Source organism: Vipera berus (assembly GCF_964194415.1).
Source record: "Vipera berus genome assembly, chromosome: 6".
Taxonomy (NCBI): domain Eukaryota; kingdom Metazoa; phylum Chordata; class Lepidosauria; order Squamata; family Viperidae; genus Vipera; species Vipera berus.
Window position 1 is genome coordinate 28337010 of NC_138208.1, and position 19596 is coordinate 28356605.

The 19596-nt window shown below is 39.2% G+C and overlaps 1 protein-coding gene across 1 annotated transcript in view; it reads right to left on the minus strand.

The window, feature by feature from the left end:
* Positions 1 to 365: 365 nt before the first annotated feature.
* The window catches only part of TES (testin LIM domain protein), a 33720-nt gene continuing 14489 nt past the window's right edge, over positions 366 to 19596 (minus strand). Inside the window, exons 2-7 of the mRNA XM_081331859.1 lie at positions 18955 to 19040; positions 12246 to 12498; positions 10811 to 11146; positions 7463 to 7678; positions 4832 to 4990; positions 366 to 1114 (exon numbers count right to left, since the gene is read on the minus strand). Of these exons, the coding sequence (XP_081187985.1) occupies positions 923 to 1114; positions 4832 to 4990; positions 7463 to 7678; positions 10811 to 11146; positions 12246 to 12498; positions 18955 to 19040 (1242 nt within the window). The 3' untranslated portion in view covers positions 366 to 922. The remainder of the gene's footprint in view (positions 1115 to 4831; positions 4991 to 7462; positions 7679 to 10810; positions 11147 to 12245; positions 12499 to 18954; positions 19041 to 19596) is intronic.

Genomic DNA, 19596 nt, shown 5'->3' on the forward strand with positions numbered 1-19596 from the left:
TAATGAGAATGAAGCATCGGCACTCATGGATGGATGCCAAAATCTTAATTTTCCTCCCCTGAACACATCGTATCAAACACAATTCCCTCCCTTATTTGGACATTGTAAATCACATTCTCCAATTAGCCCAAAACACAAGCTTCACTTCCGTTATATAGCATGTCATTCCTTATCTTATTTAAACAACCGGATTAGCCTTCTCCACCCCCACACACTCAGCTTCATTTTAATCAGAGCAAACAGTTTAAAGAAAGACTGCCTCTTATATTGTCAGAGCAAAAACATCCCATGTTTGCAGCGTTGACACTCAGCTCATGTGTGCATATATCCATGGAGTCTAAATCAGTACAATTCAGTATGAGACTCACACTATAAGTACACTATTGGTGTATTTTATTAGCTGGCAAGTGTGGGAATTATAACAAAGCACATTTGAATGCATTAGGTTGGAAAATAAGGTATAAGGTTTACAACATACCCAATCAATATTTTGTTACTGAAGAATCTGTATAATGTCAAATATAGGAGAAAAACCTAAGGACTATAGGACAAGAATACAAAGCCAATGGTCTTCCTCATCACAACTCTCATCAGGATTCATTCTCATGGCCAAAAACTATTCACAATGGAAAATGCAGCCCAGTGTTAATGGCCTGAGGTACTATATCCTTTTATAGAACATTTTTGAAGGGTATGACTATATTAAAGTCCCTATCTTGAGAAACATCCTGCATCAAGAAATCAAGAGCACTGAGAAATGCCTAAGAACTAAAATCATAAGCAATCAAGTTAGTAATAAAAAAAATCTTTGGATTCTGCCATTTAATAATTTTGATTTTGTTAAAAATCCCCCAATACAGTAGACATGCAGAGGACTTTGAAATAAGGCAAAACATGGTTTCACAGTTTGGTTTCCTTCCCATTAGGACACCATCTTTTTCTTGCACTCCACTGAGCAGAAAACCATTCCTTCTACTGGCATGAACTTCTGGCCAATCAGACATTTGCTGCAACAGGAGCACAGAAAACACTCTGTGGTAGCATGCCAGTTGAAGTTGTTGTAACTTACACGTTGAACTTCAGGGTCAATAGCATTGTGGCAGCCTTGGCAGACCTGGGGAGTAAAGGAAATCAACATTCATTTCTTTCAAAGTTTGGAAGGTAACGAAGATCAGAATATTCATAAGTGACTGGTTGAAATTAGTCAACTTTTCTAGATCTATGCCACAAAATGCCAGTGATCTTATTACTTGCAGTACACTTAAATGCATGTGCATTTTTAGCATATTGGTTCTTCCCCCTTGTAACAATACCCCTCATACCACCTTAAATACATTTTAAGAGTCTTTCACATTCAAAATGCTATCCGAGAATAATCTAGTTCATACCTAACTTTAATGCAGGATTTGAAAGTGGGCCATACAATCTGTAGTATTTTAATTCAGAGAAAGTTAAACCACAATGGATGTCTTCTTAGCTAGGATGGAAGCTCAGATGTGGAGTGTATAATTTTTAATCAGCATTATTTAGAACAAAATAATAAGAATAATGGATACTGCACTGATCACTCCTGTAATGATCCATTATGAGAATTCTGTGTTCCTCCTTGTCCTTTTAGATACTTCAGCATCTGATTCTATCAGCTATTGCATTCTGCTGAGTCACTTGGAAGGGTTGGTAATGGGGAGAATGTCTTATAATGTTGCTCCTTCCTTCCTAACTCCTGTCATTGTTTGTTGGGAATGAGGATCAAGACTCTGTGCATCCCATATCAGCTCCCAGGACTCAGCCCTTTCTTCATTTTTTCAACCTCTACTGTACATGATACATGACAATCCTAGGTGAAAGAACAGATGCCTGGAGGCTTTTAAGAACCTGCATAGGTAATATCAGCTTAGGATAGCTGAGTACCTATTAATTCAGAAGCTGGCTGCTTCAGGATGCTCCCTCTGAAAGGACAGCTTTGCATTAGCCTGGATTAATGGCTATTGCATGAAGAACAGACCATGGCTAACAAGTCCTTTGCCCAATTTCAGTGGATATACCAGTTTGTCTTTTCTGGAATAGATAAGCACTTCATATCCTTGTTAAAACTTGATTCAAATACTGCAGTGTATGCTTGAAGACTCTCTGGATGTAGAATGCAGCTGTTCTTTTGTCAATAAGCCAAACCTATTTCTGCCATATTAATCTGTTACTACTGTGTAGGAGTTGCACTGACAGCCAATTCAAGATGCTGGATATAATCTTTAAAGCCCTTTATAGCTTAGGACCCAATTACCTTTGAGACTACAGTATTCACTGTAGAACTTGCCTACAAAGTATGAGGACAAAGAAGGTATGCCATAAATTTTCAGCAAGAACAGGTTGCTCATGGAAATGAAATTGGCCCCTTCCCTGAAGATATATTGTATATGTAGGAAACCTATTCATGATTGGCTGTTTCCAAAAGTCTTTGGGGACCTATAAGTTCCTTAATATAAAATCTGAGCAGGTACAGTTGAGTCATAGTGGATAATACCTAATGACAAGATGGAATATTTGGCAAGATTTAAAACATTTAAAATTATTATAGCTGACAAAAAATATAAATTGAATATTAAGATACAATTCTAATATTTTGTGGGATTATCTAGATGAAAATATCACAAAATGCAATAGAACCTATTTCTCAGTAGATCATAACACTTAAATGAACAATCAACAATCCATTCTTGTCAGAGCTATCAGAAGAAAGTGACTCTGAATTCAATAGTATTTACTTCTAAGTAACAAAGTGGGAATAAGAACTTCATCTTCAAGGTTCTCTGAAGCTTAGATATATATTCAATTTTATCTTTTGGAATAATAAATTACATTATGATGGTCACATTTACACTATAAGAACAGATCAGAATTGCTCAGAATTCTGGTTTATCATTTACAAATGCAGATTAACCATCTCCCTTTTCTCATTCACCAACAGGAGCAGCTAAAGAGAAAGAATCAGTGTTAAACTATATTTTCAATCTCTGAGAATAAAGGAAGTAAGAAACCAGGTATCTTGTACTACTTCTGCTTCACAAACAGATACAATATTTTAGACCATGGGTCTTCAAACCTGGCCCTTTTATGACTTGAGGAATTCTGGGAGTTGAAGTCCACAAGTCATAAAAGAGCGAAGTTTGAAGACCCCTGTTTTAGACAATAAGACAATTATTTATTTACCATTAACCTATGATACCACCATACTTAACATTTCTGGGAGAGGACCATAGGGCATGCAATAATGATGCAGAGTGAGCAACAGTGTGTTAAGAGCATGTATATATATATTACAATTTTCTCTCATTTCCTATCTGGAAAAACTATGTTGCTGATTTTCAGGAACTGTGTTCAGAAAGAGTTTTAGTGGTCACGCAAGACCATTGTGGTTCAGCTTGTCTACTTTATTCTGCATTTCTGCAGTATGTATTTATAGCCATTTGCACAGATGCTCCCATATAGAACACAGGAAGTTCTCTTAATTTATATGCCATCTTTCCTCCAGGAGCTAATGGGGTCTTACATGGGGGTCTTCCTTCATTTTTATTATTGTAACGGCACATCTGTGAGACTGGACTAAGAAAATAAATGCCCCTAAGTGTTTTCATAGCTGAAGGCCACCTTAGGACTCAATCTTCCTGATCCTAGACCAGTCCTTAACTAATATGGAACAACTCATATTGTTTCAGACCAAGGGTCCAAAATCATCAATATTTGCGAATTAGCAGCTCTTAGGGATTTCAGGCAGGAGTTTTTCCAACTCTATCTAGAAATTGAACTTGGAACCGTCCAAGTGCAAAACACATGCTTTACTACTGAACCATACCCCTCCTGATTTCAAAGTTGTGCTCAAACCACCATACAAGGACAGCTTGAAATTAATAATCATATTGCTGATGTTAAGAGCACATACTCCATTCTATAATAGTTTAATTTTGTATGCTGCAGGAGTAAGTCTTGTTTTTGACACCATGCCAGCATAAAGCAACGGGATTTTCTTGTTTTTCTTTGAAGACGTTTCACTTCTCATTCAAGAAGCTTCTTCAGCTCTTGGATGAGAAGCAAAATGTCTTCAAGGAAAACAAAGTTCAGTTGCCTCGTGAAAAAGCACCTTTGGGATAACTATGATTTGGATGACTGAGAATCTCCATTGACACACCATGCCAGCATTTCTACTGAATTCCTACCTAACTTAGAATGATGATGTTTGGGTGTCATTAGGGAAGGTCCTGTAAGCTGAACTGAAATATGAACTTATCCAACTGCTTCATATAGAGGTAGAATAGGAAGGAATTGAAATAGTTTAAAAGAATGCCTGTGATTCTCAAAACTTGCAGATGCTGATTCTCAACAGTTGCAGGCAGTCTTGGAGGCAAACATGAGTGACAGTAGTCAAGGCTATCAAGAAATATAAAAGGACCAGAAGGAGTACCCTCCTATATCAAACATCTGACATAGACCAACCATTAGGGTGATCAGTGCAATTTCTGCTCCATGTCCAGAATTCCCATTCTGAATCCTGAATGAAAAGGGTCCTGATAACCTTTACAAGCACCATCACTTTCTCAAAAATCTAAAAAGGAAGATTGGGAATCATCTAGTAGTTGTTAAATACTTTATTTTTGCATTATCTTATTTATAGTATGCCATAAAGATTTAAAATGTATAAGATTGTATTGTCTCTTATTTTTCTCCTGGAAAATGGTCTTTCAAGGAACTATTCATGAAACAAGGTTTGTGAAAGTCCACTTAAATATGTAACTTTACACAGTAATTATATATTTCAGGCAAAGCTAGATTTTCTTACCACAGCATGATTCTTCACATAACAGGGTTTGCAGACGGGCTTTTCATTAACCATGACGTAGATTTCTCCAGCCAAAACACAGTCGCAATCAAAGCAGCAGAAATGCTTCAGATGCCAGTTTTGACCTTCAGCTTGTGTGTACTCATTGTTGAAAATAAGCTAGAGGAAAGCCAGTTACCAGGTTCATATTAACATACTTACACAATTGTTTTCTTCTACCACAGTACATGAACTAAGACATGCTTCCTGTATGACATGGTGTGGTATTAGTTTGTTCTATTTAATAGACAGGATTTTTAAATAACACTTTTTAGGGTCCCTTTTAAAAAAAATGAAAATGAAGAACAGCCATCCTCCTCATTTCAATTTCAGTTAGCAACCAATTATTTTTATAGAGCAGTAGAAAACTGTAGTTCTGGCTAATGCTAAAGATTTCTGGAAATTATCATGTGTCAATTGAATTGCCATGTGCAACTGATGCATTGAATTGATTTTACAGAATTTAATTCTCACTGAATGATACTAAGGTAATTAATTTATCAGCCATACCATCTGTATGTATAAACAGTATGTAACAGAAGAGAGAGGCACACATCTGTCTGAAGTGAAGAATACCTGGACTAAATGTTATAACTAGGACAAAATTTATTTAAGAGTTTTCTGATTGACTACAGAGTAGTTCTCAATTAAAAATAGTATTATACTGAGATAAGCTCAGAAAAGAAATCCAGGGCCTTTTTAAGCCCACTGTTTATAATGAGTGCATTGAAGCTGGGGAATGTATCTGTTGGAATCCATTTATATTTCATTTCTAACTCCCTCTCTGTGCAAACCCAAATCTCACACACACCCCTTTCTGGATTCTGCCATTCCCAAGGAGGAAAGAGAAGACAGGGGAGTTTATTGCCCTCATCTCTTTCCCTCAGATGTAACTTTTTGTTTATCTAGCCTGCCTGTTGGCCATTGCAAAAAAGATCAATGAAAGGAACCCTCTCCCTCTGATCTACGAGCAACTAAGAAAGGGGGTGGGGGAAATTCTGGTTTGTATCTACAGATGGAATGTGAAGGGGAAGAAGTAATTGTGCTGCGAATGTTCTGATGGTTCTCCCTTTCCCACGAGGGGTTTGACACCTGAGACTTGACTGATCCGGGACTGACCAAATGGACTGAGGGGTGAGGTTTTGCTCGGGGACACTTTAAAAATATCAATCTGTGAGAAAGTTTTCAGATCCTGTCTATTATACCCTCTGTCATCTATGTCTTGGACAATCTTGTCTCCAAGAGTTTTTCTTTCTTAAGATTGGATTGGAGTGGGTTCTGGCACTATCTATGAAGCCTAATATGTCTAAATAAACACTTTTATTTTGGGTAAACTGATAAGAATTCATAGTTAACTTTATAAAATTGGTTAAAACCATTATCCATTGGTTCAGTTTAAGTAAGCATAAAGGAATGCACATTAGGGCAAAAACCATAACTTTACACTTAGAACCAATGGGAAAAATATTCTTGGGATATTTCAAGAAAAATATCAACTCAGAATACAGCAATCTAGGGAAAAATATAATCATGCTAGGATCCTTCGGAAAAGCAGGCAAAAATAAAAATGAGAATGTTGTAATGACAATAAAATTATTACATATTTGCGTCTGAAATACCATCCAATTTCTGCTCTCCACATTTTTTAAAAAGGACATATTAGAAATGGGAAAAAATGCAAAAGAGGACAATCAACACTGTTGGGGTTTTAACACCTTAACACCTTCCTATGAGAAATGGATAGAATATCTGGGATTCTTTAGGCTGACTGAACAGAACCTAATTGAGATGCATAAAAAATGTAAAGGACAGAGAAGGTACTTCTCTTCAAGCTCCAGGACTAGGGTTGTTTAAGCTGAATGAAAAGTTTAGATAAAGTATTTTTCACAAAGTGCATAATTAACCTGTGGAATTCATTACCAGAGGACATGGTAATGGCCATTAATTTGGATGTCTTTCAAAAGGGAGGGGATAAATTCATGGAGGATAGATATATGAAGGGCTTTATCTGCTTCTTAACACCACTCGCAATGGAACAACTTAGGCAGTGTCCTCTGGCCACTGTGAGAAGAAAAATGCTCTAATAAAATGCATCTTGGCCTGATCCATGAGGATCGTTCTATCAAGAATATTCCTAAAGCCTCTCCTGGGCAAAATAGTTCATCCCCCATTATCCAAAATTCAGGTGAATCCAAAATTCTGTATGTTGGCTTCTATGCCTTATCTTCTACTGTATTCAGTACTGTCTGGTAGTACCAAAAGAATGCCTTTGAACTCAGAAACATGTTTGCACACATGGCAGTTAAGGTCAACCAATTAAATTATTTCAAGAGTCAAAGGAATTAATCTGCCAATGGAATTCAAAATTGCATGGAGATCTTTAACTTTTTTTCTCTTTGTACAAAACAAGAATCTGGCAAAGTTAAAAGCTAGAATTGCTAAGCAGATCCATCACACTGTGATTCTGACCAGAATGTATCTGGCATTGGTGGCCAATCTTGGGAGATAGAAAACTGGGCAAAAGGAATTCTTGCCTCATGAGTCATTAGTTCTTCTGGGCACTAAAGAACAACTAGGAAAACTCTTGCTCACCTCATCACATCCAGCACAGCGAGGTTTTTCACTGTCACAGTAGTGTCGGCCACAATACAGTTTCCCATTTTTCCAGAAATAGATCATATCTACCAGGAGTTCACTGCAGGTGCAGCAGACAAAGCAAGCAGGATGCCAAAGTTTGTCATATCCAGCCCGCTCAGCATACACAGCTGGATCCCCTTCTTTCATATTTTGATTGCACTGGAAACAGAACTGCAAAGAAACCACAAAAATCACACTGGAATCTGCTTAATTGGGGAACTGAACTATTTATTTATTTATTTATTTATTTAATCATACTTTTAGGCAATCCATTCAGAACAGCTCTGGATGGTAAATAGATTAAAAGCATGAAAGGTCAGTACAACACACAAAACGTGAAAAGGAAAAGATATTCAGATTGGGAGATAATAGATACAGTAACAGCTAAATAAACTGCGGAGTCCTTGGTTCTTTCTTGAGTTGGGTTGTTTTCTTGCAGATGTTTCATTAGCTGGCAAAGTAACATCTTCTGTGCTAGAAAAGAATGGGGTTTGGTCATATACTGTACAGTAGCTTGCCCTGTCAAAATTAGTAGGGAGTTCTTTTCTCCTTGGCAGTTCTTTGATTAGGAAATTGTTTACTGCTTGATTGTCTGAGTTGATAGTTTCTTGATTAGGGTATTGCTTACTGTTTCTTTGGTATTAATCCTTGTGTAAATCCCTGTCTATCTGGATGTTAATTGCTGATCTTTTTTGTCCCTTTTAGCTTTTGTCATTTTTAGTCTCTTGAGTCTCTTTTAGACTCTTTTAATTCCTTTTGAATGATATATAAATGTGATTTCATGTGCCTGTTGATGGATGAGTTTTGAGGGCCAAGCTTCCAAGAATTCCAAGTATTTTAAGATTTAGTTTGGTATAGAATCTCACAGTTTTCCAGTTGAAACTATGCTTGAGCTTGTCCATGTGTTGTGAAATTAAGGAGTTTTCATCGTATTTTCCAACTGCTTAGTGTTCATGGATGCACTCTTCTGCTTGTCTGTCCAACATAGTGGCTGTTATAGCGTCTTTACACTATATGTTGTAGATGATTCCTGTTTTTTCTTCTTGAACTACTAGGTCTTTTGGTATATGTTTATGTAAGAGATTTGAAAATTTGCTAGTCTTAAATCAGCCTTAAAGGTGAATGGCTGGATGTGTGATGAACCTTCAATTACTGAATAGTTCATGATTTAGCATGAGAAGGAAATTCTATGCTACTCCTATGATCCAAATTTCAACCTCTAGCAGACCAATCATAAGGTATACTAGAAATTGTAGCTGAATATATGTGGAGTATTAGTTCCTGACCATTCCCCTTTTGCAGATTCCATTTATCAGATTAGATTAATGAAAAATGTGAGAAAGTCAACTATCATATCTCAGAGTTATTGTGGGAGCACAAAGAATTAGTAATAGGGCAATATTTCGGAATGCCCTAAAACAGGCATGTGAAACTGCCTGCCCACGGGCTGGATGAATCACAACAAAACCGTGCCTTCCCCATTGCCAGCAATGGGGAAAAAGTCACAATACGTCGCGCGATGCCACGTGATGTCGTGAGTTTGACATGCCTGCCCTAGAAGCAATACATGTAATCTAATTACACTCCAAAGCTCTTTTTAATCTGTGCTCTAGCTCATATTTGATTTGAATAGATCTTTTAAATTAAGTTGTAGATCAGCCTGAGATGTACCAAGGAGTCCAAAGACCCCTGAGACTGACAATCAAGTTTTGTAACAGTTTGAACTCAGACATTAGAAAACATTTATCAGCAACAGACAAGAATATTGTTGAAATATATTTCCTGGTATGGTTGCAAAGAAAAGTTAGAACACAACTTTTTTAAAAAACGAAGTTCTGTTTGTCATTATATGTGACAAGAACATACTATGGACCATAAACTGATGTCTTTCATGAATTTCCTACCTTTGGAAAGTTACGGAAGTATGTGATGGGCACAAGTCCCTGAAACAGTTGAAGTTGTTCACTGTCTTCCAGGAAACTTCCTATTGTTGCCTAAAGTTGAACACACTTTCAAACAAAGGCACTAGGACCAGTGTTTCTCAACCTCTGCTGGCTAGAGAATTCTGGTAGTTGAAGTCCACATATCTTAAAGTTGCCAAGCTGAAAAACATTACATTAGGCTACAACCATTTGCCTTCTTTTATTTCTCAGTTTGGATTTCAGAAAATGATAATATATAAAGCAGATATTCGAAGTCTGCTTTTTATGGCCACTCTGGAGAAAGAGAAAAGTGTCTAAATTTCAGGTTATCAAACTTTCATCATATTTTCCCCCACCTCAACCATACAAGGGATGCTGGGTTGAGAAAGTCTCCCCGTGAGCATCAATAAATTGAGGGGGGATTTGCTTCTGTATCTGTATAGCACACTGGCTTTTTGGTGTGTCTGTTTTCCTGACTGATTGATTGAAACAAACAATGAAGAAGTTGTAAATTCAATTTTAAAGTGGTACCAAAGCACCTTCTTTTTAAACTAAGTGGGAAAAGAGGAAACAAGAATGGCTTTCTTTTGTTGGCTTCCATTCAATGGTCAGTTTCCTCTATCCACCTCTAGGGAGATTAATTTTCCTGCAGGGTTATCAGTTTTCCTCTTGAAAAACATTTAAAAAGAAATAATACAGCACACCACTTTGGGGAACTAATGTCTCTCATCTAAATATAGTTCACTCACCAGCAAAAGACAAAATATTGATCTCTATGCAGATCTCCAGTTGGGCATGTTATATTAATATTATTGTAAGAGCTCTGCATGACTGAATTGCTCTCTATTGCTGCCCAAAAGATATTCCAATTATAAAGTGGATATTTTGGCTCAGCTTTTGAATTTTTTTTAATTGAGGCTGTCTAATATATGGTGGGTGCCCCTAAAGGTATTTAAACAAATCCTGCACTGCTACATGTCTGTTACTTGTTAACAGAAAGATCCTTGCACTGAGATTGGGGCTGGCCTAGGTGATTTCTTAAGATCATTTTTCCCATTAAAGTCTAACCAGTAGTAGAAATTGTCAGATTCTGTGGATCCCTCTCCTATCAGTAATCACCAGTTCTGGTCACCATAGGTGTTTATTTTTGTTCTATCAATTTTAGTTTGCAGAAACCCCCCTTAAAATAGCAACATCTAAAGGAATAGAATTTTATCCAAGCAAAAACTCTCATTTCTTTTTTTAAAAGAGACAAAATTATAATACATTAAGCTGCAAATTCAGGGAGCACATTATGAGGGAATAAACTTCCAAATAATTTATTTTCTTTGATCTGCTGTTTGAACACACACACTCACGTACACACGCATCACCCACTTACATATTGAGTTCCTTTCTGACCAGCCTGTTTGTCTTCTATGGCTCCTACAGTAGCGGAGGTTCCCTTCTTGCCATTACTCAGGACATTCTTCTCTCCGGCTTTCCCTTCCACTTCACTGGGAAGCTTGACATCACCCACGCCCAGCGCCTCGGTCTTGTATTTCTTCACAAATTGCTCCATCTGCTTCACCTCATTAGGTGTCAGCTCATGGCATTTGGAAGGGTCCTGATCATGAGCAGGCAGCTGCTTGGCCAACTGTTTCTTGCGGTACTGAGCCCCTTCCGAGCCAGCCACGGGCTGCTTCTCCTTTGGAAGCATCTGCATATAGTGCCTCGCCTAAAGAGTAAGGAGAGAGGACTAAAATTAATGGTCCATTGGATTCCAGCTTTCTAAACAAAAAATGAAAGGAGATTAGGAATGCTCTGTAGAAATTGCTCATCTTCAGGGGAAACGGAGAACAAGATGTGGATGGGGGAGATAGAGTTGCTAAGTCACCAGAATTTAGATTTAAGGTTATAAAAGTGTGGCTTTCCTCCACTGTCACTCAGTACTAACACTGAACACTTTTAGCTATTAATTAGCTTTTATCCTAACTATGATTTGCTGTTGGTCTCCTGACAACAGAAGCATTATTTTCTCCCTCAAAATAGGTTTTTTTCTAATAACAAAATATAACAAATCTGACAAATATCTTCACAGAGTTTCTTAAATAATCCCTAAAACCTAACCCTTTAAGGTTTACAAGTGCTTCTGTTTTAGATCACCCAGCATGACATTATATAAACTTAAGATTGAAGCACTAAAAGGAAAAAAGAAAAATCCCAAGGCTATCCAACTAACTCGTCTAGAAGAATAATTTAATAAACCAGAGGGAGCTTTTTCTTTTGGTTGACAATACTGAATTTATTCTGACCATATACAGTAACAGAATTGTGCATGCTTGAGTGCTTTTCCTCAGCATTTAAGTGATGACATAGGTGCATAGGTTTTTCCCCAGTGTGGTGTCCCATTTCAGAATGTCATTTTAAAATGGTTCATTTGAGGATTCATCAATCATCTTAAGTGGCAGGGATGCCTCCAATGTAATACTTACTCCTAACTATGAGCACAAACTCACCTCCCCTTCCTTTTTAGTCTCACTCAAACACTATTATTTTTCTTATGTCCATGCTGCAAACCAATTGCACTCGCTGCTTGAAGAGAAACATGCCCTCAGAAAACCAGGAAAATAAATTCCTCTTATCTGCACATTCAGTCATTAATTGTAGCTGAGACAATTATGCCATTTGCATATTACATTCCTTATATATACTTTCTGCCTGCCAAGAGAGACTATTCCTGACTTGCTTGTCTCCTTCCAACTCCACCATAAGCAGAAAGGATAAGTATTCCTCAGTAACATATGAGTCTTTATGATAATAAATTGATATCTCACCAAGGTTTGATTCTGAACAGGAGGTGCCCATTCGTAAGTTACTGTATTGATGGACACATTCTTCTTGGCTGTCATGGGATTAGTCAGTATCATTACATTACGTTTATACATAGGGATACCATCTGATTTCAGCTTTGCAATTAGAGTTGTATACTTTGTATCCTCAAAGAGCTTTCCCACTTTGCGGTCATCTTCATTACTGGTGGGAACATCATGTTCCTCTTGCCCACACTTGCAATTTCGACATATTTTTCTAGGTTCAAAAGAGAAGCATAATTTAGACAACATAGATACATGGAAATAGAACTGGTCTTGTACAGTTGCAAGAAAAAGTATGCGAACCCTTTGGGATTATGTGGAGTTTTGCATGAATTGGCCATAAAATGCGCTCTAAACGTCATGTAAGTCACAACAATAGAAAAACACAGTCTGCTTAAAATAATACTACACAAACATTAGCTGTTGTCATGTTTTAACTGAACATAAGATGGAAACATTCACAGTGCAGGGTGGAAAAAGTATGTGAAACCCTAGCCTAATGACTTCTCCAAGAGCTAATTGGAGCCAGGAGTGAGCCAACCTTGACTCCAACCAGTGTGATGATATTGGATGTGTTGCTGACAGCTGTCCTGCCCTTTAAAAACACACACCTGTTTTGGGTTTACTGGTCTCAAGAAGCACTGTCTCATGTGAACCATGCCTCGCAGAAAAGAGCTCTCAGAAGACCTATGATCAAGAATTGTTGACTTGCATGAAGCTGGAAAGGGTTACAAAAGTATCTCCAAAAGCCTTGATGTTCATGTGTCCACGGTAAGATAGACTGTCTACAAATGGAGAAAGTTTAGCACTGTTGCTACTCTCCCTAGGTGTGGTCGTCCTGTAAAAATGACTGCAAGAGCACAGTGCATAATGCTTAATGAGGTAAAGAAGAATCCTAGAGTGTTAGCTAAAGACCTACAAAAATCTCTGGCACATGCTAACATTTTTGTTGACACATCTACAATAAGGAAAACATTAAACAAGAATGGAGTACATGGGAGGACACCACGGAGGAAGCCGTTGCTGTCCAAAAAAAAATATTGCAGCACGTTTGAAGTTTGCAAAAGAGCATAATAATAATAATAATAATAATAATGATAATGATAATGATAATGATAATAATAATAATAATAATAATAATAATAATAATAATAATAATAATAATAATAATAATAATAATAATTTAATTTCTATATTGCCCTTCTCTCGAAGGACTCAGGGCGGTGTACAGGGCAATAAATACAATAAAAATACAATGTACAAAAGTTAAGAAAGAATTAAATATTGTAGCCCAATTACAGTAAAAATCAATAAAATTAATATTAAAATACCCCAAACCCATCAGACCAGGCCGGCTTGTTCAAATAAGTAAGTTTTTAGGTCACGGTGGAAGGAGCGAAGGTCAGGAGCCATCCGGAGCTCAACCGGTAAACGGTTCCAAAGGTCTGGCGTGCCCACAGAGAACGCCCTCCCCCTGGGGGCTGCCAGTCGACACTCTCTGACCGACGGCACCCTGAGGAGGCCCTCTCTGTGGGAGTGCACTGGACGAAGGGAAATTGATGCCGGCAGCAGTTGCTCCCGTAAGTAATCCAGACCAATGCCATTTAGGGCTTTATAGGTCATCACCAGCACCTTGAATCTCACCTGGAGGGCAACCGGAAGCCAATGCAGCTCGCGGAGTAGAGGTGTTACATGGGAGTATCTGGAAACCCTCACCACCACTCGCGCGGCCGCATTCTGCACCAACTGAAGCCTCCGAGTAGTCCTCAAGGGCAGCCCCATGTAGAGAGCATTGCAGTAGTCTAAACGAGAGGTCACGAGCGCATGAGTGACTGTACGCAAGGCATCCCGGTCCGGATAGAGCCGCAACTGGTGCACCAGGCGAACCTGGGCAAGGGCCCCCTTAGTCACAGCTCCTATATGATCTTCCAAGGAGAGCTGCGAATCTAGAAGGACACCCAAGTTGCGAGTCCTATCTACGGGGGGTAATAACTCACCCCCCATAATTAGAGGTGGAATAATCTGAATTTCCCAAGATGCCGGCACGTACAACCACTCAGTCTTGTCGGGATTAAGCCGAAGCCTGTTCCTCCCCATCCAGACCTGAACCGCCTCCAGGCAACGGATCATCACATCGAGGGCATCACTGGGGTGGTTTGGGGATTAGAGATGAAAAGCTGGGTATCATCAGCATATTGATGATACCCAACCCCAAAACCATGAATGATCTCACCCAGTGGCTTCATATAGATGTTGAACAGGAGAGGCGAGAGGACCGACCCCTGAGGGACTCCACAAACGAGAGGCCTCGAGGTCGACCTCTGCCCTCCTGCCAACACCTACTGCGAACGTCCCAGGAGGTAGGAGGAGAACCACTGCAAGACAGTGCCTCCCAGTCCCAAACCCCTGAGATGCCGCAGTAAGATACCATGGTCGATGGTATCGAAAGCTGCTGAGAGGTCTAATAGGACTAGGACAGAGGAGCAACCCCTGTCCCGAGCCCGCCAGAGATCATTCACCAGCGCGACCAATGCTGTCTCCGTGCTGTACCCGGGCCTGAAACCCGATTGGTACGGGTCCAGATAATCAGCTTCCTCCAGGAACCAGGGGGAGCTGATGCGCCACCACGCTCTCAACAACCTTCGCAAGAAAGCGAAGGTTGGAGACCGGACGATAGTTGTTTAAAACAGCTGGGTCCAGGGCAGGCTTCTTGAGGAGGGATCTCACCACCACCTCCTTCAAGGCGGCGGGAAAGCTACCCTCACTCAAAGAAGCAGTTATCACTGCCTGGAGCCAGCCTCGTGTCCCCTCCCGAGCCACATAAACTAGCCAGGAGGGGCACGGGTCCAATAAACATGTGGTGGAGCTCAGCTTCCCCATAATCCTGTCCACATCTTCCAGAGTCACAGGATCGAACTCCTCCCAGATGACATCACCAAGACCGCCCATGTCCTCACCGTCAGACTCTCCCCAGTTGGAGTCCAAACCGGTCCAGATCCGAGCGATTTTGTCTGACAGATGTTGGCTAAACTCCTCGGCACGACCCTGCAAGGGCTCCTCCCTCACCTCCTGATTAAGGAGGGAGTGGGTCACCCTAAACAGGGCGGCCGGGTGATTATCTGCAGATGCGATGAGGGTAGCAAAGTAATTAGACCTTGCCGTCCTCATCGCCGCGAGATAAGACCTCATACAGGACCTTAGTCACAATCGGTCGGATTCAGACCGGCTGGACCTCCAACAGCTCTCTAGGCCCCGTCTCCGATGCTTCATCTCCCGGAGCTCCATGGAGAACCATGGAGCCCACTGGGATCTGCACCGGGTCAGGGGCCGCATGGGTACAACTCGGTCGAGTGCCTCTGTGGCTGCCTTTTCCCAGGCTTCCACTAGGGCATCGGCTGAACTGTGAGCGAAGGTGGCAGGTGGGGACTCAAGCATGGCCTGGAACCGCTCAGGGTCCATTAAGCACCTAGGGCGGAACCATCTTGTTGGTTCAATGACCCCACGACGGGGAGTGGCAAAACGGAAGACCAGCGGATGTTCCACAGCAGTACTGGCAAAATATACCGTGGACAGATGAAACCAAAATCAAGTTGTTTGGGAAAAACACACAACACTATGTGTGGAGAAAAAAAGGCACAGCACACCAACATCAAAACCTCATCCCCACTGTAAAACATGGCAGAGGGAGCATCATGGTTTGGGGCTGCTTTGCTGCCTCAGGGCTTGGACGGATTGTTGTCACTGATGGGAAAATGAATTCCAGAGTTTATCAGGACATTTTGCAGGAAAACGTACGACCATCTGTCCGCCAGCTGAAGTTCCGCAGAGGATGGGTGATGCAACAGGACAATGACCCAAAGCATACAAGTAATTCAACAAAACAATGGCTTCAACAGAACAGAATACGCCTTCTGGAGTGGCCCAGTCAGAGTCCTGACCTCAACCCGATTGAAATGCTGTGGCATGACCTTAAGAGAGCGATTCACACCAGACATCCCAAGAATATTGCTACACTGAAACAGTTTTGTGCAGAGGAGTGGTCCAAAATTACTCCAGATCATTGTGCAGGTCTGATCTGCAACTACAGGAAATGTTTGGTTGAGGTTATTGCTGCCAAAGGAGGGTCAACCAGTTATTAAGTCCAAAGGTTCACATACTTTTTCCACCCTGCACTGTGAATGTTTCCATCTTATCTTCAATTAAAACATGACAACAGCTAATGTTTGTGTAGTATTATTTTAAGCAGACTGTGTTTTTCTATTGTTGTCACTTACATGACGTTTAGAGTGCATTTTATGGCCAATTCATGCAAAACTCCACGTAATCTCAAAGGGTTCACATACTTTTTCTTGCAACTGTAGAACTTATTCAGCCCAGCAGAATCCCAATTGTAATTATGACATACAGTCATCACAAATATAGGTCCACTTTTCTTTACTGCTGAAATTTATTATTTAGTAAAAACTATGAACAAATGTCCAGAAAAACCAAAGAAGTTTCTCAGTTACCTACAATTACTAGAAGCCTTATTATTTGTTTTATCATCTAATGAGTGGTGGAATCCAAGATGTTCTCTGAGCTTGATTGTTTTCTTGCAGATATTTAATTACCCCAAAAGGTAACATCTTCAGTGCTAGAAGGGTGTAGGATTTACTTTAATTCAGCACTGAAGATTGTATCTAGTTGGGTAAAGAAATTTCTGCAAGAAAAAAACCAAGCTCATAGAGCATTAAGCACTCAATAGTTTAACCCTGAACCACAGACATTTCTTCTATGAGCATCTAATGCAGGCATGTCAAACTGCCGGCCCACAGGCTGGATGTATCACACTGAAACCATGCCCACCCCATTACCGGCAATGGAGAAAAAGTCGCAATATGTAGAGTGACGCCACGTGACATTGCGAGTTTGACATGCCTGATCTAGTGAGTCTTGACAAGTACTTTTAAGTAGCATCCAAATTTCAGTACTTGCCCTTATGGGAGGTAGTATGAGTTTCTTACTTGTTCTGTTATTAATAAGTAGCCAAAGGGAGGGGGCCGGGGGGGGTTACTGGATTTTTAACACAGAGATGCTATTTGTGAATTGAATGGTTATATAAACTTGTTAAATAAATAAAGTTATATATAGGGAAGAATGAAACAGCATTTGATGTTTGTTGTTCTATAATTTAAAGCTACCAATTTTATTGTATTTTCTTTATCCTTAGTTTTTATAACACACTTAACTGATTTTTGTCTCAATTTACAATTTTTAAACTATAAGTTTTCCTTCCAAATTATATTTAAATACAGAAGAGGATATGCACTGTTTTCCAATTTACATCCAAACAATTAGGAAAATAATAGTTACATTTCAGCAAAATTTAAAATGAACTATGTTGATAATCATTTTAATTTAGGTCAGTACATACCAAGGCAAAGACAAAACAGGACTTTTCAAAACTATTGATTCTGAGATTAAATTTTTATCCTTAATTTGGGGACAGTATCCCTTTCAATAATGAGAGGCACACAACAGTGGAATATATATCTGCCTCTGCTTTTTGCTTATGGTCACCACACAAAGTTCTGTTTGATCACCATAACCAATCTGATCCAGCAGGTATATTTTTATGTTTTTATTATTAACAGCAATTTGGAGTCTCTTCTGCACAACACAAATCTCCCCAGATTTCTGAAAATGTTCAAAATATAAAGATTTTATTCACATTCTTCTTTCTATGATGTGAACAGCAACCAAGATTCCAAAATCTGAAAACACTGAAGTGCAGGCCATATATGGTCCAAGAATACCAAATTGTATACCTTATCCAAAAAGAATTTTTTGATGATCACAATTATGCAGATTTAAGGCCTTTTACATCATTAGTCACATAGCAGTAATATAAATTCCTGAACTGGTATGTTAGGAACTTTCCTTATAACTAAATGGAGTTTTTTCTCCACATCTATAGCAAAAAATATAGTGTAACAAGTATTATACTCCCATCTAGTGGAAAAATATTAAACTGTAGGTTTTAAAGCAAATCGTATACCTCTGTGTGTGTGTGTGTGTGTGTGTGTGTGCGCGCGCGTGTGCATGTCTTTTTCTCTCTCTGTGTCAGCTTTATGGCCTTCACTAAACATACCTGATTTGAAACATGTCCAATTGTGTGCCTGTAAATGCCACAGTTTACTGCATGGATCCACAGTGTGATGCTGTAAGGCACTAATGTGCTTGTAGACCCATTATTTGATACTTATCTCCCACCTATTTCATTAGATTATTTCCCTGTAAAGAGGACCAATTTCAAGGATAATCTTTATTTCCAAAAATGATTCTGAACCTTCCATATCCCACAGAGACATTATTAAAACATAAAAGTAAGTAGCTGCAGCCCAACATATTTGCAAGTATGCCCATTTGATAAGGGGATGTTTTCTGTTTGGAACCACCAATTATGCTGGCCATTTTGGGGAAGGATCCATTACATACTCTAAAAATTCCAAATATAGAGACTCTCCAAACTTCATTCCCTTTTTAGTATTATATCAAAACAAAGGCTATTTATTAAAATTTAATGCCTTATATAATCAGATTTTATCTGCATTTCTCTCTCTCTCTCTCTCTCTCTCTCTCTCTCTCTCTCTCTCTCTCTCTCTCTCTCTCTAAGTATACAGAATTTTACCTCCAGAAGTGTAGCTCAAATCCTTCACATTTATCTTTACATTTTAAACATGGGGCTCCAAATCCTTCTTCATGTCCTAAGCCCATCTAGAGTGAGAGAAACAGAGAAGGGGGAAAAACAGTTTTAGCATAATATTATTGTAAGGCATATGATATCTTTTACTGGTGGGGCAAACAGTGGCATACTTCCAAAATAAAATAAAAAACTTGCCACTTTGGCATTGCAATGAAATAAATCATGCTCTGGTGCTTTATTTGGGTATCCATAAATGATTATTATCATGATAAAGAAGTTAAAATGAAGAAAAAAAATATACAACACATTTTTCTGATAGCAGATGCTGGTATGTACATATGCAACGGACACTTTTCCATTAAAGGCTAGATTTTAGAAGAATACTCATTAATGGTCTGCCTGTACATTTAAGCATACAACATTCAATTTTGTTAATGTACAACTAGTCTGATACTCAATACCTAAAAAGAGTCAAAGCAGAGCATAATCTGTACTACAAACTACCGTATATACTTGAGTATAAGCCGACTCGAGTATAAGCCGAGACCCCTAATTTTACCCCCAAAAACTGGGAAAAGTTCTTGACTCAAGTATAAGCCGAGGCTGGGATCCGCCGAGTGGCTTTCA